A 24,800-nucleotide genomic window follows, 5' to 3' on the forward strand; every position below is an offset into this window, starting at 1 on the left:
AGCCATCCTTTACACAACAATTTATGCAGGAGTTTTACCATGGTTGCTAGGTCAGACATGGACTTTCCATCATAATTTACAAGTCCTAAGAATGATCTTGGCTGAGAAACATTCTCTGGTTCAGGAACCTTCATAGCCTCTGTCATCTTGGGCACATTGTGTAGTCCCTTGCCATCGATTACATGGCCCAGGTACTCCATAAAGTCCCATAGAATCTCTACAGTGCAGAAACAGGCCATTCGGCTCAACAGCTCCTCACTAACCCTCTGAAGAGCATCCCACCCACACTCCACTCCCTCTACCCTACTCCCTGTAACCCTGCACTACCCACGGCCAATCCACCTAACCTACACATCCCTGGACACTATGGGCTAATTTAGGTTGGCCAATCCGCCTGCCTGCACATCTTTGGATTGTGGGAGGAAACCAGAGCACCTGTAGGAAACCCACGCAGACACGGGGAGAATGTACAAACTCCGCACACAGTCGTCCAAGGCTGGAATCAAACCTGGGTCCCTGGCACTGTGAGGCAACAATGCGAACCACCAAGCCACCGTTCCGCCCCACAATGAGCTTGATTCATTCATCAGCCAGTGGGTGTGGCATGCCCTGCCTGGATACTGAAGGTGGTCTGCTGTTTCTACCTAGTTTCGAACCAGGGACCTTTTGTGTGCTAGGTGAACACGATAGCCACTGTAGTACAGAAACACAAGACTCCATAAAAATCTCTTTTAAAAACTTGCAGTGTCTTGTATTTGTCCCTTTTTACTTGTGGCCATGCTGCAGTAATCCTTTCAGAATTTATTCTAGGTTTTTTTCAAATGCTCCATTTCAGAGGACTCAGTAACCAAAATATCATTCAGATAGCACTAGATACCTGGTAATCCAATGAAAACTAAGTCCATGCCCTCTGGATTACAGCAGGCACTGGGATGATACCAAAAAGAAGTTACTTATAGCGGAACAGTCTCCTATGTCACTATCATCAGCAATGGCTGGGACTCCTTTGTGACCCCCATCTATAAGTAGGCCTGTAACAGGTCCATTTTTGAGAATTGCTTTGCCCCAGCCCACTGAACAGTCTTCCATGAATGGAAGTGGGTCTTGATCCACAAACAGGGCTAGGTTGACTGTGATCTTTAAAGTTGCCACAAATCCTCACTGTGCCATTTCTTCTTAAGACAGGAATGATTGGAATGGCCCACTCACTGCTAGTTACTAGTTCCAACACTTCCAGTTCTGCTTCCACTTTAGGATGGATGGCATATGGCACAAGTTGCACAATCAGACTCCTTGGATGAGCCTCTGGCTTCAACAGTTTCTACTCTTCATTTTTTCCAAGGTTCCCTTGAAGACATCTTTATATCTATTCAAAATCTCTTGCAAAATTGTTTTTGAATCTGCCAGCTTATTAACCATATCCTAACTTAACATTAATTTCTGCAACCAGGACCACCGGTGAAATTCCAGATGATTCGAGAATAGCCAAAGTTCTAGTTCTAGAACGGTGGCTTGGTGGTCCCACTGAAAAGGAGGGTAGCTGGAATAATTTGGGAAGCTACAGGCCTGTGAGCCTCATACCAGTGGCAGGGAAATTATTGGTAAAAATTCTCAGGGATGCATTTAGAAACAAATGGACTTTTTAGTGATAGACAGCATGGTTTTGAGCTGGGAAGTTTGTGCCTCAGTAACTTTGAGTTTTTTGATGAAGGTCATTGTGGGAAAAGTGGTTGATGCCTACATGGATTTTAGTAAAGCCTTTGACAAAGTCCCTCATGGCACGCTGTACAAATGTGAACACACATGATATCAGGGGTGACCTGGCAAGGTGGATTCAGAACTGGCTTAGTTACAAGAGACTGGGTAGCAGGGGAAGGATGCTTTTCAGAATAGAGGGTTGTGACTAGTGATGTTCCACAGGGATCAGTGCTGGAACCTCACTTGTTCATGGGCTCCGTGAATGATTTGGAGGATAACATGGCTGGTCTAATTAGTAAGTTTGCAGGTAATACAAAGATTAGTGAAGTTGTGACTGATGAAGAGGATTATCAGAGGATGTAGCACGATGTAGATTAGTTAAAGGCAAGGGTGAAAAAATGGCAGATGGAGTTTAATCCAGACAAATGTGAGGTGATGCATTTTGGAAGGCCAACTACAGGTGGAAATTATATAGTGCTTGACAGAATCCTTAGGAATATTGATATGCAGAGGGATCTGGGTGTGCAAGTCCTCAGATCGCAGATCAATTTGAAGTGATGGGCCTATTTAATGAAGGGACAGAAAGTTAGATGCTGTACACCAAACATTTGAATGTATATCTAAAGACAAACAGAGTGCCAGGGATCTAATTGCATTGGTTTTCAAGTACCACTGCAATTGTAAGGAGTTAGGTGGAACCAGAGAAACCCACCAATAAGGCGTATGAAGAACAATGAGATGTGTTCGAAATTATTTTGTACTAAACTCAATGGTGATCATAGAATATTTCTGGTTTTTATAAATAGGTACAGCACAAATCTGGGCAGCATGGTGGCACAGTGGTTAGCACTGCTGCCTCACAGCAGTGATCTGCCATTTTGTTCTCCCATCAGTGAGATTTTTTCCTACCATTCGAATTTAATAGCCGATGCAGCCCAAGTCCCCTTAGTGAGCACTCTGCGCTTCGGCTGCTCCCTCACAGTGTCTGTTAGCATACCATTCTTCCCGGGCATTGACTACAGTGTGAGCCCCCTGGTGTACACACAAAGATTTCCGTCAAGCTCCCAGGTGAGAACTCCACTCTTCAGCCATTGGCTGCACCTTGAGTCCCCTCTCAGCCCACTACCTGGCATTGAACACAGCCCAAGTCCCTTACGACCACTTCCCTCTGCAATCCTATATCATTTATTGAAGTTTGGGCAATATCCTCCCTCCTAACACCAAACAAAATAGTGTTCTCACACAGTTTGTGGCTGGATCTGCCTCCCATAGTCAGTTATTACGTTTGTGGTTCTCTAGAACTGTAAATAGGACACTAAATAGAAGACAAGTAAACTTGAACAAGGAATACATTATTGTAGGGATCTCAGCTCCCCATTAGTTTTAGTCCCCATTAGTTTTAGACTGTCTCTTCTCGCTCCTACCTCCAGATCACCAACATCTGCAGTCCTTACTTTTGTCCAGGTCACCAGACCCACTCTCTTAAAGGGATAGTACACACTTAATTACATACATAAGAGCTGTGCTCCTGCTTTCCTTAGTTTTTCTTCAAGGGATGTTTGACATGGGAAGTACTGATTAATTGGGAGACTGAGGATGTTGGATGGTAATGAGCAGAAGATCTTGTTACCAGAGTTGATGTGATACCGTGAGTTCCGGTGGCAATGCTGATGACTTCTACGGACACTCCTTCCTGATTTTCTACTTCCTGGTTTGTCTTTGCCTCTCGGACTGTTCTGTTCTGGTGGAACAGAATATATCCAAAGATGGTGTGCAGGTGTCTTAAGATATTGAATGTAATGTATGATTATGAGAGCTTAACAGTCAGGCTGTTGTTTAATTAGCCTGTGGTACAGCTTCCTAATTCTACCACAATGTGCCAGATGTTATAGACTCATAGAGATGCACAGCATGGAAACAGAGCCTTCGGTCCAACACATCCATGCTGACCAGATATCCCAACCCAATCTAACCCCACCTGCCAGCACCCGGCCCATATCCCTCCAAACCCTTCCTACTCATAAACCCATCCAAATGCCTCTTAAATGTTGTAATTGTACCAGCCTCCACCACTTCCTCTGACAGCTCATTCCATTCACATACCACCCTCTGCCCCTTAGGTCTCTTTTATATCTTTCCCCTCTCACCCTAAACCTATGCCCTCTAGTTCTGGACTCCCCGACACCAGGGAAAAGACTTTGCCTATTTGCCCTATATATACCCCTTATAAGGTCACCCCTCAGCGTCCAACGCTCCAGGGAAAACAGCCCCAGCCTGTTCAGCCTCTCCCTATAGCTCAAATCCTCCAACCCTGACAACATTCTTGTAAATCTTTTCTGAACCCTTTTAACTTTCACAATATCTTTCCAATAGGAAGGAGACCAGAATTGCACGCAATATTCCAACAGTGGCCTAACCAATGTCCTGTACAGCTACAACATGACCTCCCAACTGTTGTACTCAATACTCTGACCAATAAAGGAAAGCATACCAAACGCATTTTTCACTATCCTATCTATCTGTGACTCCATTTTCAAGGAGCTATGAACCTGCACTCCAAGGTCTCTTTGTTCAGCAACACTCCCTAGGACCTTACCATTAAATGTATAAGTCTTACTAAGATTTGTTTTCCCAAAATGCAGAACCTCGCATATGTTAGTGCAGAAGGTTTTGCAGGTTGTTCATTTGTCATTTCCAGACTTCATATTTTCTTTGAATTCCTCACTCTCCTTTTGATCTTGCTTCCCCACAATTTTTGATATGATCAATTTCATATATAGAAACTATTTTATGTCTGGCTTTGGGGAGGGGAGTGGATTAGAGAATTAAGGGAAATATTCTTTAAGTTAGAGTTTCTCTCTCCCAAAGAGTAATACACGTAGAATTTTGAGTCCCAATAGTTGAAAGTTTCATGACTGAAAACCTGTTATATAGTGTAAAGTAGGTGAATGAAATTGATGTATTGATCAGAAGTTATTTAAGTGAATGGTGAAGTATGCTTTAAGGCTGAATGGTCTATTTCTGTTCTCTTGCTAATTCCTATAAGTGTCTAGGTATGTAACTGAATCCACAGTACAAATGAATGGTCTATCCATCAGATACTGTGCCATGACTGGCTATAGAATAATCATATATCATATTTGGCTCAACTCACCAGACACAGGTCTAACTGTTACCTGTACCCATTAAAGTGTCCTATGAGATAACTGAGAATGATTTTCCAAGTTTTGCTTTCAGGTTACAATAAAATACACCTTGGAAAAGACAGTGACTGCAGTCTTTTCAATTGTTGACATTTACAAAACTTCTGAATACATTTGTCACTCTTGTACTCCCGATAGAAGCTATGCTCAAAGGGACCAAGAATTACAGTTACTTCCTCTGATTCTTGAATCCATGTTCCTTTCAAGCACAGGTCCTTTTACTGGAGTGAAGAATCAGTAAATTTATCCTTCTATTGCAAATTAACCACAATACGGGTGAATGGCCTCTGTGTTGTAACCATTCTACGATTGCATTTTAAGCATTTGATAAAAAAAATTACAGAGAAAGTATTTGGAAAGCTTGCCTTTATTCATCAGTGCATTGAGTAAAGGAGTTGGGAGGTCATTTTGTAGCTGTACAGGACTTTGGTTAGGTCACCTTTTGAATGTTGCATACAATGCTAGTCTCGCTGCTATAGGATGGATGTTGTGAAACTTAAAAGTTAAAAATCACACAACACCAGGTTATAGTCCAACAGGTTTAATTGGAAGCACACTAGCTTTCGGAGCGACGCTCCTGCATCAGGTGGTAGCTACGCTCCAAAAGCTAGTGTGCTTCCAATTAAACTGTTGGACTATAACTTGGTGTTGTGTGATTTTTAAATTTGTACACCCCAGTCCAACACCGGCATCTCCAAGTTGTGAAACTTGAAAGGGTTCAGAAAAGATTTACAAGTATGTTGTCAGTGTTGGAGGGTTTCAGCCCTAGGGAGAGACTAATTCAGCCGGGAGTGTTTTACCTGGAGTGTTGGAGGCTGAGGGGTGAGCTTGGAGGTTTATAAATCACAAGGGGCATAAATAGGGTAAATAGACAAGGTCTTTTCCCTGCGGTGGGAGAGTCAAAATTAGAGGGTATAGGTTTTAAGTGAGGGAGGAAAGATTTAAAAGGGACCTAAGGGGCAACTTTTTCTTGCAGAGGGTGGTGCATCTAGGGAGAGGGGTTAAACCCAAAATGTTGACTTCTCCTCCACCTGATCTGCCTGCCTTGCTGTGTTCTTCCAGCCTTCTGTCTGCCTACTTTGGATTGCAGCATTAGCAGTTTTTTTGTCTTGGTGTATGGAATGAGCTGCCAGAAGAAGTGTGGAGGTGGTATAATTACAACATTTTAAAAGGCAGCTGGATGGGTATATGAATAGGAGAGGTTTAGAGGGATATGAGCCAAGTGCTGGTGAATGGGACAATATTAGTTTAGGATATCTTGTCAGCATGGATGAGGTCTGTTTCCAAGTTATACATCTCTATGACTCTATGATCCATTCTGTTTCACAGGTGGGTAAACTTCATCAGCAGTTAGAAGACTTTGGGAACTTTCACAGGGAAATGATACATAAATGTAAAGAACGACTTAAATCCTTTAAATCTGATGTAAGTGAAATATATTTTGCTGGATGATTTTTAATCAAAGTTCAATTTCTAAATACTGGAATATACTGATTAGGCTTGTAATTTTAAAAATGTATGTAACTTCGCTTAAAATTATGATTTGTAATTCTTTTTCCTGAGCTGTTCCTGCATACCATAATTGCAAGCAACTGAAATTCTGCTTGTGGACCTAAGTGGGGCTTCTGTCTCAATCCTCAAATTATATTGCAGAGTCGAAACAGCTTCCAGAGAATTCCTAGTCAAGGAATTTTTTTTATCAAGTCTCACTTCACTTTTGGCTTAGCAGGAGGATCTGAGGATAAAGATTCTGAAACTTCTTTTTTGTTCAACTAGCATGCATACTTTTCATTGCTTTATAATGTGAGCCATACTTTCAAACCCCCTCATAATGTTACATTTCACATAATTATCTCTCATTGTCCTGAGTGCTAATAAATATGGGCACAATCTACTCAACCTTTGATTATAAGAGAACCTTTATCTCCGAAATCAGCCTACTTTGGAGCTTTTGGAACTGCTTCCAATACAAGTATATAACTATGTAAAAACCTAGGGCTCTAGAACTGTATACAATATTATTGGTGCTGTTTCATCTTTGCATGTATAATTGTACTAAGTCTTCCTATTTTTGTAGCTCATCCCCTTGCAAAAAAAGGCTAATGTTTCCATTCACTTTGAGTTAATTGGTAGACCTGAACACTATCTTTGTGAATTATGTCAGACACCCAGATCCCTTTTGATACTGCATTCTGCAATGTCTCTGTTTTAAATATTATACTGCTTTATTTTCTTTTGTCAAAGCAAACAACTATGCACTTTTCCACATTATATTCCATCTGAAAAATGGTTGTTGCCTTCCTTAAGACTCATTTTGTATCCTCATCATCACTTGATTTCGTAGCTGACTTTGTAGATGATTTGTTGGTGATACAATGTACTCAGCCCATTCTTCCAAGTGATTAACAAGATCATTAATAGTTGAGACCCCTATTCTCAGCTGTATATCACTAGGATCATTGCATCTGGATGCACCAATAGTTTACTAAAATGGTGTCGCATATCCATGTAAAGCAAATGCATATCAGAAATGGTGAGGAAATTGAGTCAGTAACCCATTTGAAACCTTGCAGTCATCTATCCTATTTGCAGCAGAAACTTTGATGCAAATTACTCTTGGCAGTCATCCACATGCTCACCAAAACCCAACTATCCCAGATGAATGTCTTGAGTGTTTGAGATTGTAACTGTCCTTCCCTTATCATTTTTTTCAAAATCCCTGTCTAGTTCAAGATGCAATTGTCCTTTTATAGAGGAGTACAAGTAAGGAATTGAGCTATAGTATTGTATATCTATGACCTTTCTATATCTCATTCATACTTAGGAAATTGATTATAGAGAGTTTTTTTAAAATTGAGGTTACTCAGATAACCATCCAGTAGATGATTGGCACAGTAGAAGAACTCCAATTCAGTATCCACGGTAAACAAGAACACCACAGCAGGTGTAAGCCATTCAGTGCCTCCAACCTGTTCTGCCATTCAATGAGATTGTGGCTGATCTGTAGCCTAACTCCTAAAGCTTTCCTTTGGCCCACTTCCCATCATACCTTTGCACAAAAATATATCTATCTCAGATTTAAAATTAGCAACGGAATTACCATCAACTCTGTTTGAAGAGTTACCACACAGTGTGTAAAAGTGCTTTCTAAATCTCTCCTGAACAGTCTAGCCATAATTTTTAGACTATATCTCGTTCTAGGAACACAATCAACAGAAATAGTTTACCTTTATCTATTCTGTCTTTTCTTGTTGATATCTTATAGATTCTGATTAGATGACCCCTTAACTTTTGTATCATTGTTTTATGCCTACATTGCACTTCCTCCAAGGCCAACATGTTCTTCCTAAGATGTGGTGCCCAGACCTGTTCACAATATTCCAAATGAGGTCCAACGAAGGTTGCAACATAACTTCTGCATCCTTGTACTCCAGTCCTCCAGAAACAAAGGCTGGCATTCCATCAGCTTTCTTGATCATTTTCTGCACCTTTTTGTGGCATTTTAAAGATTTGTGGACCTGAACTCCCAAGTCTCTTTGGACATCCATTGTATTTAACTTCATACCAATTAGAAACTATCTTTTTTAGAAGTATCTATCCTTTTTCATGGTGCAAAATAAATAACTTCACATTTGCTTACTTTGAACTCCATTTGCCACAGTTTTGCCAGTTCACCTAGTCTATCAATACCCCTTTGTTATTTTATGTTATCATCTATAATGTCTACAGTGCCACCTAACTCTGGGTCATCAGCAAGTTTCTTCATTTACATGCAGATTGCTGTGACTCCAGCAATTGGAGGGAATGTAGCAACGATCCTAAATTTGAATGGTTTTCTCTGAATTCTTCCTAAAACTGTTACCTCTTCAGCTGACGTGGCTAAAACGAGTGTAATGTTGCACATACAGTGATCAAATGGACTCCAGAGTAATGATGACTCTTAATATATCAGTCAGATTATACAGTGCCGAGGCAAAAGTGGGTACTACAGATGCTGGAGATCAGAGTCAAGATTAGAGTGGTGCTGGAAAAGCACAGCAGGTCAGGCAGCATCTGAGGAACAGGAAAATTGACGTTTTGGGCAAAAGCCCTTCATTAGGCTGATGAAGGGCTTTTGCCCAAAACGTTAATTTTCCTGCTCCTCGGATGCTGCCTGACCTGCTGTGGTTTTCCAGCACCACTCTCATCTTATACAGTGCTGAGCCAATCTTCTTGCTCATGACGAGGCATTCTCTCTTTAATAACAAACTGGATCTGACATCCACTTCTAGCCAGATTGTGATTATGGTGTTCCTTATTAGACTATGTTCTACTCTTGAATGCAATCAGTAGAGCCATATAAACAATGCAGAGACTTTGGCAAGATAAGGAAAGTTAATTCATTCTCCTGCATAGACAACAAATGAACTAATTAGCAAGTAAGTTACCCCAACTGTCAAAGAGCTGACAGATTAGGAAAAAAAAACTAAACTATAAAAATTAATACTACGTGAGTTTTGATCATCACGTCATTGGCATTTGCAACTTTTTCTTCACTTTGTAATTAAAGCAATATCAGATTAGTAAAGGTTGAAATAAATTCAGGTGCTGCTGGCACAAAATTGATGGGACACCTCGAGAGAGCCAGGGCACATGATTTCACAAAATTAAATATTTCATTTAAAAAATTATGTTTTGTGGATTTTTATACTTAGCAGGCTTCTAGCTATCTTAGAGAAGCAAAGCGGAGATTGAATACTCAATGGACTAGACAGGTCATCAATTGTCCAAAGATTCCCAGAACAGTGACTCTCTCTACATCCAATCACCCCAATTCAGAAAGGTACTCTTTACCATACCTCCTTTTCAGGATTCAAGTGGAGAAAATAATTGGAAATGAAGTTGGGTGCAGCCTCGATCTGTCTATTTTCTGTTTTGGTTGCATGATGCTAACCATCGGACTTTGTATCATAGATGTCTACAGCATAGAAACAGGCCTTTCGGCCCAACTTGCCCATGCCACCCAGTTTTCACAATTAAACTTGTCCCATTTGTCTGTATTTGGTCCATATACCTCCATGTCTATCCTATCCATGTACCTGCCTACACATTGCTTTAATGACAAAATTGTACTCACTTCCACCAATTCTCTCTGAGACCACCCTCTCTGAAAAAACTGACTCTCTGGACGCTTTGTATCTGTTTCCTCTCACCTTAAACCTATGCCCTTTAGTTTTTGACTGCCTTACCATGGGCAAAAGCTGTTGGCTATCTACCTTAGCTATGCTTCATGATTTTGTAGACCTCTGTAAGGTCATCCCTCAGTTTCTGATTCCAGGGCAAAAAAGTCCCAGCCTATCCAACCTCCCCTTATTACTCAAACCTTCCTGTCCAAGAAACTTCCTAGAAAATCTTTTCTGCACTCTTTCTAGTTCAACTATCACTTTTCTACAGCAGGGTGTCCAGAATTGCATGCAGTACTCCAAGTGTGGCCTCACCAACATCTTGCACAGATGCAACTCCTATGTCTCAGCTCCTATGTTTAGTGCACAGACTGATCGAAAGCAAGCATGATGAAAGTTGCCTTCACTGGTCTGTCTACCTGTGGCTGCACTTTCAAGGCACTAAAGAACATGTACTCTGAGATCTCTTTATTCTGCAACACTCCCAGGACTCTAGCATTGACTGTGTAAATCCTGGGAGAAAGTGAGGACTGGAGATCAGAGTCGAGAATGGGGTGCTGGAAAAGCACAGCAGGTCAGGCAGCATCTGAGGAGCAGTAGAATTAACATTTCAGGCAAGAGCCCTTCATCAGGAATGAGGCTTGTGGGCCGAGGGAATGAAGAGATAAATGATAAGTGACAATGGACAGCACAGTGGCTCAGAGGTTAGCACTGCTGCCTCACAGCGCCAGGGACTCGGGTTCGATTCCACCCTCTGGCGACTGTCCATGTTGAGATAGCACATTCTCCCCGTGTCTGTGTGGGTTTCCTCCGGGTGCTCCGGTTTTCTCCCACAATCCAAAGATATGCAGGTTAGATGAATTGGCCATGCTAAATTACCCTTAATGTTAGATGCTTTAGTCAGGGGTAAATACAGGGTCGGGGAATGGGGCTGGGTAGGTTACTCTTTGGAGAGTCGGTGTGGACTTGTTGGGCCAAATAGCTTGTTTTCATACTGTAGGGAGTCTAATTATGAGAGGGGGTGGGACTGGGGGTTAGGTAGATGGAGGTGGGGGTAATGGTGATAAGTCAGAGAGCAGGGTGGAGCAGATAGGTGGGAAGGAAGATGGATAGGTAGGACAGGTCATGAGGGTGGTGCCGGGCTGGGAGTTGAAACTGGTGGGGGGGGGGAAATGAGTAAACTGGTGAAATCCACATTGATGCCATGGGATTGGAAGGTCCCGAGGCAGATGATGAGGCATTCTTCCTCCACGTGGTGAGGATGTGGTGATGGAGGAGGCCCAGGACCTGCATGTACTTGGAGGATTTGAAGTGTTCGGCCACAGGGTGGTAGGGTTGATTGATGCGGGTGTCCCTGTGATGTTCTCTGATGCCCTCTGCAAGTAGGCGTCCTGTCTCCCCAATGTAGAGGAAACTGCATTGGGAGCAACGGATACAGTAAATGATATGTGGAAGTGTAGATAAAACTCTGGTGGATGTGCGGGGGAGGTGAGGGTGCAGGTTTTGCAATTCCTGCGGTGGCAGGGGAAGGTGCTGGGAGGTGGGGACATGGACCTGACAAGAAAATTGTGGAGGGAACCCTGTATTGACCCACCAATATTTAATACTATCGCCATTCCTCAGCGCATTAGCCCTGTTGATCCAGATCTAGCTACGTTCCCAGATAACCTTCACTGTCTGCTATACCAGGAGAAAATGAGGACTGCAGATACTGGAGATCAGAGTTAAAAGGTGTGGTGCTGTTCATTCCTGATGAAGAACTCATGCTCGAAACGTCAACTCTCCTGCTTCTCTGATGCTGACTGACCGGCTGTGCTTTTCCAGCACCACACCTTTTGACACTGTCCATTATACCACCAATCTTGGTGTCATCTGCAAAATTATTAACTGTGTCTCCCTCAATTCTCATCCAAATCCTTTTTATATCAATGATGAATAACAGTGGACCTAATGATGATCCCTGTGGCACACCACTTGATCACAGGCCTCCAGTTAGAAAAACAACCCCTGACCACCATGCTCTTGTCTTCTACCATCAAGCCAATGTTGTATTCAATTATCTAGCTCTGCCTGGATCCCATGAGATTTAATCTTACTCAACAATCTACCATGTGGTACCTTGTCAAAGGCTTTGCTAAAGTCCATGTGAGCAACATCTACCACATTGCCGTCATCTACTTTCTTGGTCACCTCTTCAAAATACTCAATCAAATTCATAAGATACGAATTCCCATGCACAAAGCCATGCTAACTATCCCAAATGAATCCTTGCCTCTCCAAATGCCTGTAGATCCTGTCTCTCAGAATTCCCTCTAACAACCTATCCACTACAGGGCATTAGGTTCACTAGTCTGTCATTCCCAGGTTTTATTTTTAGATTAGATTTGATTCCCTACAGTGTGGAAACAGCTCCTTCGGCCCAACAAGTCCACACCGACCCTCCGAAGAGTAACCTACTCAGACCCATTTCCCTCTGGCTAATGCATCTAACACTGTGGACAATTTAGCATGGCTAATTCACCTGACCTGCACATCTTTGGAATGTAGGAGGAAACTGGAGCACCCAGAGGAAACCCATGCAGACACTGGGAGAATGTGCAAACTCCACACAGACACTTGCCTGAGGCTGGAATCGAAACTGAGACCCTGGTGCTGTGAGGCAGCAGTGCTAACCACTGAGCCACCGTGCTGCCCCGTATTTCCCTGAAACCTTTCTTAAATAATAGCACAAATTAGCCAACCTCCAATTTTTGGACACTCCACTTGTGACTACTAATGATATAAATAGCTCTGCTCGGTGCCCCACAATTTCGTCCCGAGCGTCCCACTAAGTCCAAGAATATACTTCTTTGGTCCTGTGGATTTACCTACCTTAATGTGTTTTAGGACCTCCAGCACCACCCCTTCTGTAATGTCGACTCTCTTCAAGACATCACTATTTAGTTCCTTAATTTCCATATCATCCATGCCTTTCCTGATGGTAAATACTGATGAGAAATATACATTTAAGATCTTGCCCATCTCTTGTGGCTCTGACAATGACCTTTTGATTAGATTACTCACAGTGTGGAAACAGGCCCTCCGGCCCAACAAGTCCACACCAACTCTCCGAAGAGCAACCCACCCAGACCCATTACCCTACATTTACCCCTTCACCTAACACTACAGTTAATTTAGTGTGGCCAATTCACCTAACCTGCACATCTTTGGAATGTAGGAGGAAACCGGAACACCCGGAGGAAACCCACGCAGACACTGGGAGAATGTGCAAACTCCACACAGACAGTTGCCCGAACCGGGTCTCTGGCGCTGTGAGGCAGCAGTGCTAACCACTGCCACCGTGCTGCCCCTTTTGGTCTTTAAGGGCCCTGTTTTCTCCCTATTTACTCTTGCCCGTCATGTACTTGCAGAGTCTTTTTAGATCCTCCTTTACCTTATTTGCCAAAGCTGTGTTGTGTTTTAGCCCTCCTGATTCACTCTTGAGTGTACTCTGACACTCTATACTCTTCAAGGAATTCACTTGATCCCAGCTGCCTATATGTGTCATATGCTGACTCTATTTTGTTGCCGAGGCCCTCAATAACTTGTCATTCAGGATTCCCTACTCATGCCAACCTTACCTTTTACTTTAATGAGGGTTCAGGGTCAGAATGTTCCTATTAATTTGAAGGCCTCCCATTTACCAAATGTCTTTTTGCCTACAAACAGCCTCTTTGGTCAACATTTGAAACTTCCTGTCTAAATTGGCCTTGGCCCAATTTAGAACTTCAGCTTGTGGACCAGATATATCCTTTGTCATAGCCATTTTTAAAACTAGTGGAATTATGGTCAGTTGTCCCAAAGTTCTCCTCCACTAACATGTCTCTCACTTATTTCACAACATGATGTCAAGTTTTGCTCCTTCTCTGGAAGGGCTGTCCACATACTGCATGAGAAACTGTTGCTGAACACACTGAACAAATTTCTCTCCATCCAAGCCCTTAATACTATAGCAGTCCCAGTCGATGTTAGGAAAGTTAAAATCACCTACTATTACAACCCTATTATACTTATAGCTATCTGCGATTTCCTTACATATTTACTCCTCAATCTCCAACTAATAATTGGGGGCCATATAATACAATGCTCTCAAAGTGATTTCCCCCTTTTTATTTCTCAGTTCTGCCCAAACAGACTTGGTAGACGAACCCCCATGCATGTCTTCTCTCAGTACTGCTGTGATGTCCTCCCTAATCAAAAGTGCAACTTGCTGCTCTTCCCAACCACATCTTGCCTCCCTTTCTATCCTTCCTGTAGCATCTGTACCCCAGAGGATTGAGCTGCTAATTTTGTCCCTTCCTCAGCTTGTTTCTGTAATAGCTACAATATTTCAGTCCCATGTACCCATCCATACCCCAAGTTCATTTGCCTTTCCTGTTGGGCCACTTACACTGCAATTAATGCAGACTTACTTTGTCTCCTGTCATGCTGTTGTCTGTCCTATCTAATACTAGGATTATGAACTCTGCCTTTATTATTTAACTTTGTCTCACTGACATCTGTGCTATCCTTCACCTTCTCTTTCATCTCCATTCTACTTTGGGTTCTACTCATCTGCTGGACTATTTTAAGCCATCCTAGTTTAAACTCAATTCCATTTCAAGAAGGAATGGTTTAAATGTCTGTGCAAGACTTGGAACCTCCAGTGGTGATCAGGAAATGTCCAAGATCTATAACACTCCAAGGATTGTCAGAAACCAGGCATCCATTCAGTTCTTCTGAACTTGGCTATAGTGATATAGTCAGCATGCAGGACCAGGCACAGGAGCATCAAGCAGATGTAACAGAGGTACGGGAGACTAGAACAAAAGATTGAGGAATCATTCCAACTTCTCATCACTGCTAGCTTTGGTATGCAAACACATGACAACTGTCTCCATTGGGAAACACTACCAGCTGCCTTGGTCACCTGGGTCTCGTAGAATGCTCAGTAGCTGCATACTTGGTCATTGTAGCTGTGGGTTCTCAGCATCATTAGCAAGGCAAGAGAGAGATGAGGGACCTCAAGCTCTCACCAGCTGCCCTTCTTTTTGTGAAGGTATGGTGCCAGCAAACACCCAGACAGACAGGCACCGTAACACCTTCTTCTTAAGACATGCTAGAGATTCTCTCCCCCTTTACCACCTCGTTGCCTGTGACCCCAATGCATGCACCAGGTCAAATTGAGGAGAGTGAGCCTGTCTCCAAGAAGGAAAGTCACTAGAGGGAGTGCCCATCTAGGTTTAAAGTTGTAGGGGCCAACTGCCACTGACTTCTATGTTACCAGGACCTAAAACAGGCTCTTTTCACCCAAACCTCCAAACATTGATTCTGTGTCTAGACATTGTGGAAGCGAGTAAAGGTAAAAGAAACCTAATGAGGACATTCCAGTGGCAGTGAGGTGGTGGAGGGGGATAAAATCTCTAGCATGTGTTGAGAAGACGCTACCATGGTGTCCGTCTGAATGTTTGCTTGCACCACCATAAGGTAAATCATGATGTAAAGTGCCATTTGTAAATACATATTTGCTTGCATTATTATATCATCTGCTGTAGTCTTATTGTATCTATAGGATTGGTACCCGTTCCAACATCTGAAAGATGTGGAGCATGTTCAGCCATCACAAAATGTAATCTATTGCTGCAGCCAGACATTGATAATTATTTAACAACAACAAAAAAAAGACATTTCTGGAAAATCTCAACGTATCTGGCAGCATCTCTGCAGAGAAAGCAAAGTTAGTGTTTTGGATCCAGTGACCCTTCTTCAGAACAGATGATAGTTAGGAAAAGTTGGTATTTGCGCAGAAGACTGCGCTAGGGGAGAGGATATGAGTAAAAGATTGGAGGAGATAGAGTCCAAAGAGAGAGAGAAACTTAGTCTGGTCGACAAAAGACTGGGTAAAATTCTGGTTGGGAGAATGATTAGCTGCTAATGGGGACCATTAATACCTGACAATAGGTTGTGTGAGATAGCAAAGGGCTGGTCTGTCAGGAGTGGGTAAGGCCTATGGCAAGGTGATCAAGCACTGAACACTCTGATCTACTCTTTCTTCATTTTCAACATGATCCCAAACCTCCATGGCACCTTCCCCTGCAATTGCTGAATGTGTAATATGTGACTGTTTACTACCTCCCTCCTCACCATCCATGGCCCAAACACACACCTGCGCAAGACTTGAAACCTCCAGTGGTGATCAGGAAATGTCCAAGATCTATAACACTCCAAGGATTGTCAGAAACCAGGCAACCACTCAGTCCTTCTAAGCTTGGCTATAGTGATATGGTCAGCATGCAGGACCAGGCACAGGAGCATCAAGCAGATGTAACAGAGGTACGGGAGACTGGAACAGAAGATTGAGGAATCATTCCAACTTCTCATCACTGCTAGCTTTGGCATGCAACACCTTCCTGCATTTCACTCCATTTAGTTTGCTGTATTTGCTACTCACAATGTGCTCCTTTACATTGGAGAAACAAAATGTAGGTGAGTGACCGCTTTGAAGAATGCATACGTTCTGTCTGCAAAAACAACCCTGACCTTTATGTTGCCTGTCACTTCATGCTGCCATGTTCTCTGTCCAATATCTCTGCCTCAGGCTTGCTGTAGTGTTCCAGTGAAGCTCAGCGCAAAGCTGGAAGAACAACATCTCACTTCTTGGGAACTCTTCAGCCTTCTGGACTCGATATAGAGTTCAACAACTTCAGGGTTTGAGCACCTTACCCCTTTTGTCTTTCCCTCACCCCCACACACTAGGCTTTGTCATCGCATGGGCTGCTATCACACAAAACCCATTGTCAATCACTAATGGTTCCTATTAGTAATGTTAGCTGCAGAGGTGCCCACTTCGTGGACCCACCAAGTCCAAATGACTTGGTGAGTAACTGTAGTCCATTCCACCCCTGCCCCAACTGGCTGTGGTCAAATCTCCAGATTAATTTTTCCACCGGTATTACAATGAACTGATACACAACACCCTGACTGTTTTTACTTGACTTCCTGTGCTGACCATATCCTAATCCTTGCCCTGCAATCGCACAAATCCCCAGACTTGCAGTGGTCAACCACCTAATTATCTGTGGCCAAACTCCCAGACTAGAAATGTTTCTCTTTCACTCCATTAAACATTCCTTCCTTTTGCTTTTGCACAGTAATATGTCTGACACACAAACTGTTGGTGTATGCAGCTTTGACCTTGGCACTGCACCATACGTACAGCAGTATGTCCACTCCCATTAGGACTTTTCAATGTACAAGACACTGTTTCCTACAGCCACAATCTTCCTGACCGTCCCTCTGCACTGAAACACCACCCAGAAGATGCCTGGCTGTCCAACTGTACTAGAACAGTAGCTCAAAGCCAGAGAATATCTAGCTGGTCATATCCACTAATGCTACTTCTATGCCAACAAGTGTTGGTTGTGTAAAGTTAATAACTTTAACAGCTATAAACTAACTAGGACTTGACACTGACATGCAAACTTGACTGAAACTCACTTAGTTTTTGTCAACGCTTTGAAGTGCATAGTTAATTGGGAAGGGGAAGTGAATAGGTTGTAATTAATAAGGTGCAAATGCATGTTAATAAGCTTCTTATCTTCTAACCTTAAGAGTTTGATTGAGTAATCTCCAGAAGGAGAAGTTAATTGCAAAAGTTTTTCTCCACAGTACAAATCTGATCTTTGGACTGATTAAATCATTGTGCTTATCATTATTCTCATCACCTCAGAACATATTGCTTCCAAGGTATTGATCTTTCTGGAGGGAAAAGAAACCTGGCAACTGCTCTCACTTCTATTCCCAAAGTCCCAAGTAAATTACCATCAAACATTGGAAAATGTGCTTTGCTCATTTACACTGTTACCAACTCCAAGAAAATGCCAGACTTAACTGAAGGTTACTTTGCCTATACTCTGGCTATGTTATGACAATTCTGAATAAAAGTTTTCACAGTTATTATCTACAATGCTGTTATATAGATTAAGCTGCATACTTGAGCAAATCTCTTAGGATTTGCATCCCTGCCACATCTTTCTCAGTAGCTAAGATCTCTGCCCTTGCAAGTAATTTTCTTTTTCCTGAACCTGAATTATATTGCTTTAGTCTCCAGAAATCCATGAAAGATTTAGTAATAAAGAGAATGTAACTTGTTGGACCTTCAGTTTTCAAAGATGTATCCTCCACATTCTGCCGTTTTGCTCAGGGCATATGGAAAATCTATTTAGTAATTGAATAATAAAATAATGGAATAATTATTCAATAGCATTGACCAACACACACACACTTTCTCAGATATCTTTGTAATACTGTAGTGAAGGGCACTACATATTTACATTATGTGCTGAAGCTGAAAAGGACATCACTAGTTATTCTCTACCAGGGGTAGGTTCAATAGGCTGTGATCTACATCCCATTCAATTCTCCTGATGTATGGAGGTGCATCGGTGAAATGAAGAAAGTCCGATGAAGTACTTAAGCTTTGTTTTATACAGTTCAGTTACTTATGATTTGAAGTTGCATCTTTAGCTCCATAAACTACAAAGTAGTTACGAGAAACTACAGAAACATCAACTGAAGCATACCAGAGACACATGCAAATTACAGATCGTTGGTGAAAATGCAGAGAGCCACTCAAAGCCAAAGATGCTAAATAGCAATTTAGAGGTAAGTGTCTTTGCTCCAATTATGATTGTAATGTTTTGAATATTTTTGCATTGATTTTATTAATGACACATACTCATATGTTCAGATATGCTAGCATGGCGGGCAAGATTTTATTTAGCATTGTATAATTGGCAAACTATTTACCAAGCTGATTAAAATGTTGATCTTTTGTACAATGTTAAGAAGGATAAAAAACAAAGATTTGGCAAATCAAATTTATTTTGAAGCAGCTGATGTTTTACTCTGATAGGATATGTTTGCAATCTTGTTTTTAATTAATTAATTAATTAAGTTCCACCTCTCAAAAGGGACATGGCAAGTTTGTTTCCTGACACAGTGCAACTGAAAATCAGGATTTTGAATGTGGAAATCAATGGATCTTGCAGGATTAAAATAATTCAAGACTGAAAATCCTATTGGCATCTTTGGCCATTCTGAATTTACGTAAAGTTTAAATCTGTATATATTTATGATTAAATTAATGAAATCTACAAGAAGTCAAATGTTGAGCACATGAGGTGGAAATCTGCTGCACAACCACAAATTTGATATTGTAAAATACATCTTATTGCCCTACAAAAACAAACTTACATTAAATTACCAGTTACCTTCAATTGCTATTAAGCTCTGGGTGACGTTTTCACAATTTGCTCCATTATCCATTGAATTGAGAGCTCTAGAGGAATTTTGGCAAGAATAGTTGTCTAAAAATGCCATTGCCGGTGCTCTGTAAGGTCTGTGTATGAGACTATTGGTTATCAGTAAGTAGATGGGGTAGAGTAGGAGCAGCTAGAAGAACCAAGGGAGTTAGAGGATTTGACCCACATTGAGTCTTGAGGGGACACTTGAACAAAGTCAGCCACACCAAATAGTAATATGTGAAGGCTTACATTTTAGCAGTGAGATTGTAACTGAGAGTTATCACCAGCATCATCTAGAACTGAATCCTTAAATTGGATAATGAACAGCACTGCTCTTCTCAGCCAAGTTACCATGAACACTGAATTTCTCTACTATAATGTTATTCCAGGTTGAAACAAGTGATCATAGTTATGCTTTGCAGTTCACCATGCTTCTTTTTTGTTTTGAAAATGAACGCTTCTAACAATTCCATGATCAACCCAAGCAAAACAAAAAAGCACTCTGCTTTATTTATATATTACTGAAGTCCCCAGGGATGAATAATAACTAATAGACAGAATCTTCAATGTAATAAAACATTCCCAAACTCTCTTTCAAAGGAAGATAAGAAAACAAGCTATGCCTCTGAAACACAAAAGCAGCTTTTAGGTCTATGGAGAAAATTCCTGAATGCATAGTCACCAGTGGTGAAGACCTTTATAAAATCAAAAGTATTCAAGAAGCTAGAAATAAATCAGCTTAGCTAGCTCATATTTGGAAGGTGTTATAATACCAGTGTAGAGAGGTCAGTGGATAGCATTCTTGCCACTATACCAGAAGCTCCATTTTCCAGGACATCAGATGGACACTTGAGGGAAGTAAAATTACAGGACAATGGGGATAAGGAATGGCTCTGGCTGAATTGTTGTAGTTATATTGCTGGGGTGTTGATGTCAAGTCAATGGTCTAAATGGCTGCCTCCAGTGCTGTAAATTATTCCATGGCTCCATGCTTCATGACAACGTTTTAAGGCAGGGTAAAAGTCAGGTGACAAAGAAGTGGAAAGCTGTGGAATCCGTGGTTAGATATTAACTTGGGCTCAATTTGATAATGTTTGCCAATATCTGGTTTAGTCCCAGATAGTAACCACCTTTAGGTTGATGTAAAGGAAAGGAGTTGATAGCTGGGTAACCACATTAGGAACAGGGACAAAAAATATTGTCTTCTATCTTCCTCATAATTTGAATGCAGATCTGTTCATCTCCTCGGCGCAATGGACACACATACTAGTTTGGTATATGGTCTTAACATAATGTATGAGATGTACTCAATTTTCCCAGACCTGTGAATAGAATTCTGACTGAATTATTCCAATATGTCATTGTTGTGCAATTTGTTTGCTTGGATATGTATTGGAGATTCAAACAAGCTCTCTGGCTTATTACTAAGCATTCTTGATTATGAAGTACAAGGAGTGTTTCTGTGATTTCACATCTTTTTTTTACTGGAACATAGCAGTTTGATGTTCCTTTACTTTCAGTTGGATGTTTCCTGAACTGTGAAGGCTGAATAATTTCAGAGTTCAGTCACTATACTGTGTTGGAAGGGATACCCAAGTGTCCAGCTTAAAATTGTGGCCATGAATTATTGTCACAGTTTTCCCTTATTATTTAATAGGTAGTGCAGATCTGCTGAGATACCTTTTGGCTTTGGAGCTGGGAATTTTTCATAGTGCCACATGACCTTGAAATGGCCTTTACTTGATGGTGGCAGATTGTGTTTTTAATGGACAATCTTTGCTCTGATGGGGTCTTCCCCCAACCACAGTGGAATAATAGGACAATGGCAGTTCTCAATCCCTCCCACTTTTGCATTTTAGCTGGAGTACTGGTATTTCTTTGGATGATGAGCCGTATGTCAAGGCTTTCAATCCCCAAGAATTAAAACTCTATTTTGCTTCCAGAAAATCCTTGACACCAATAGCAACTTGATCTAGGTTATCTATATATTGAAATGGCTCAGGTAGTAGAGGGGCTTTTCCATAATGAGGCTAAATCAAACAAGGTTAACTTAAGCATACTGTGTTGGGAATCGGATTGCACTTTTAGTTTTGTGAAGCACTGGAGGTTATCATCACAGTTTTGCTGTTTTCATGTATTGTTGGTCTCTGCACATTCTAATGTCTCCCCAACTGCCCCTGCTTCTGTAATCTGCTTAGTCTAAGTTCTGCCAGTTTCACAGGATTATGCCTAATTTGAGGTTCTCCTCCATGTTATGCTGATTTTTGCTTACCACTGGTGTCTACCTGCTGAGACCTTTTTTTTATTTTGCTGCTGGAGTCTGTCTACTCGGTGGTCTGGTTTCTTCACTTATTACCTTCAGATTGTTCTAATCTTTCCTGGTTTTGCTTAATTTTTTCATCTGACTGAAGTGAGATGGGAGAAACTGCAGCAACATTAGAAAATGGCTGCAATTGCTCAACTTTGATTAAGTTTGCTAGCCAGTGGATGTTTCTAGGTACCATTCCTGCTGTTTGGAGGGAACTCCTACTGAGGCCATTATGTTTTAGCATGCTCAGTGTCAGACAGTGCAGGTCTCTTGTAACCAACAATTTCTGTTGAATAATAAACTGTCTATATAAAGGGAAGAGCTCCCAATACAGCTCATCATGTAGTCTGATGTCATCAGCCATTCTGTTCATAGCTGCTTCTCTTAATATAATTCCCAGAATAACAAATGTTTAATAGTTGATGGACTTTTAATAATCTCTTTTTAGAATTTAATATTATTTAACACTGGATAAAAAACTGTACACAGAATATTAAAATTATATTAATTTGCCCTGGCAAAATGTTGATCATGCTATAATTTGTGTAAGAGCACCCACAAGAATGTGAAGCATTGGATAGTTTTTGGATCAACTGAATAATTGTTCTCCATATTATTTAATTTGATAGTCAAGTAATAGAATCATAAAATCCTTACATAGTGAAAAGATAACATTTGGCCTGTTGAATCTCCATCAACCCCTCGAGGAGCCTCCCACCCAGACCCAGCCTCTTACCTTATCCCTGTAAACCCACATTTACCATGGCTATTCTACCTAGCCATGTCACTGGACACTGCAGGCAATTTAGTAAGGCCAATCCACTTAACCTGCACATCTTTGGGCTGTGGAAGAAAACCCACACAGACACAGGGAGAATATGCAAATTATTTATAATGACCATGAAAAAGCGATGGAAAAAATAGGTTTTAAGTCACTGGAATTAACAGTGAGATATTGCAGTGCTTTGAAAGCAAGAAACTAGCAAGAAAGTGAATATAGATATATATGGATCTAGGAGAAAGTTAGGACTGCATATGCTGGAGATCAGAGTCAAAAAGTGCTTATACATGGATCTATTTGGTAACCAGTTATCACTGGTATCTTGCAGGGATATTTGTTGGGTGTCGTGCACTTTGCTATTTTGATTATCTAAATTTCGCTGAAGAGCAAGGTAGGCAGATTACACCAAGATGCAGGAGAGCTTTAGGACAGTAGATGGTGCTGTATACTTCAGTTCAATCTTGATGTGTTGGGAAACTGATAAATTATGCTTAGAAAAGTGAAGTAGTATGCATGTAGACACATTTTTAGTACTTATGCATACATCATTCAGTCAAAAATATTAAAGAAGGTGAGGAAGAAATGTTGGCATTTCAGAACTTGTAAGGTTGAAGGATCTGTTCCTGTGCTATTTTATTCTTTGTTCTTTGTTTTTAAATCATCTATTATGAGAGAAGGTGGACTATTTTGTCCGATACAACACCTTAGGTTAAATTTGGATTAGTGTCCAGTTTTAAATATTTTTCATGTTGATTGAGTGATACAGGTTTTGGGAAAGGTGTAGAAAGGATGACTCCTATAGGTCTCAGTTAAAAACCTCTTTTTCATTATTATACATATTCATCGGATATGTGCATCACTGGCTATACAGACATTTGTTGTCCATCCCGAGTGCCCTTGAGAAAGTAGTGGTAAGCTGCCTTCCTCGAATGCTTTAGATATTGACTGTAGGTATGCCCACAATGGTATTGAACTAGTGATACTGAAGGAAAAGTGTGATAGTTCGAAGTCAGATGGTGTCTGACTTGGAGGAGAACTTGCAGATTCTGCCGTGTCTTTCTAGGTATACAGGAGGCTGGTTTGGAAAGTGTTTTAATTGAGCCCTGTTGAGTTGATCAGTTAAGTTAGATGGAGTTGGGTAAGGTATTGTGAGTGAAGTCATCTTTGTAAAGGAGATTACTGAAAAGAGATGGGGCTTAATAAAGAGTAGACCAAGGGATCGTCGGATGTTCAAATGATGAAGCGAGTATATTGTCTTCAACTTGGTAGTTTTTTTTAATGAGAGGGCAGATTAATGATCATGGTTTCAAGTTACATAAGGCCACACCTAAGTTAGGTGACACAAGATGATTCTTTTCTTCTTTCGACTCCAATTCACTGAAGTACTTCGATCAGGAACTGAACCACCTGGCTGATTTGGGGATCTATCCCACTTAGAAAATGTAGGTACTGCCTGTAACTGCTAAGAATGATCAGGCACTGAATTATCTCCTGGAATAGTTTTAACTGCAAAGGAGGCCATGCAAACTTCTCAAGTTTTCCAAAATTGATGGAAAGAACAAACAAAGATATTACACCTGTTACAATATATTTGGATTTTCAAAAAGACTTCAATAAACTATTATAAGGTAACCATGTGACACAAATCACATGATGTGGAATCAAGGGACAAGTAGGAGAAGCAATTTTAAAAAGAAAAGCTGACTACAAAACAAAAGGCAAAGGTCAGGTAGTTGATATCTAGCCATTTTACAAAAGATGTAAAGTGGTAAACTACACAAATTGATACTGGGGACCACTGTTGTTTGCAATTTGTGAATGATTTGTTATTGCTAATATAGAAATGAAGTGACATTGTTATATTAAAAAAAGAACAATGAGGTCCTGCAGGTAGATTTCAAGGAATTACGGAGATTAGCAAGCATGGTGCCTAATACTAATCTGCAGATTACTCCCTATGCCACTTGCTCCTAAATATAGAACCAACTATTGTATCTTCATTATAGAAGATTTTTTTGATAAACCAATTATTGTGTTCAAGAGCACTGGTTGACACAGCTTTTATTCAAAAGCTGATCATAGTTAAGGTACAAAGTTAAAAATCACACAACACCAGGCTATAGTCCAACAGGTTTAATTGGAAGCACACTAGCTTTTGGAGCGTCGCTCCTTCATCAGGTGATAGTGGAGGGCTAGAAATAAAATATTCATTACACCTGCTTCGACTTAACAAAATAAATCAGATCCAATCTAGTTCATTCCTCAGGGCAATGCCTGGAACAACCAGACTTAGCCTGTCCAAATTAAATGTAAACAAAACTTGCT

At 41.0% G+C, this 24,800-nt stretch overlaps 1 protein-coding gene across 1 annotated transcript in view; it reads left to right on the forward strand.

The window, feature by feature from the left end:
- The window catches only part of LOC140481697 (centrosomal protein of 63 kDa-like), a 77,644-nt gene that overhangs the window by 24,401 nt on the left and 28,443 nt on the right, over window positions 1–24,800 (forward strand). The window contains exons 4-5 of the mRNA XM_072578273.1: window positions 6,231–6,326; window positions 18,608–18,745. Of these exons, the coding sequence (XP_072434374.1) occupies window positions 6,231–6,326; window positions 18,608–18,745 (234 nt within the window). The remainder of the gene's footprint in view (window positions 1–6,230; window positions 6,327–18,607; window positions 18,746–24,800) is intronic.

Source organism: Chiloscyllium punctatum, chromosome 9, assembly GCF_047496795.1.
Source record: "Chiloscyllium punctatum isolate Juve2018m chromosome 9, sChiPun1.3, whole genome shotgun sequence".
Classification (NCBI taxonomy): domain Eukaryota; kingdom Metazoa; phylum Chordata; class Chondrichthyes; order Orectolobiformes; family Hemiscylliidae; genus Chiloscyllium; species Chiloscyllium punctatum.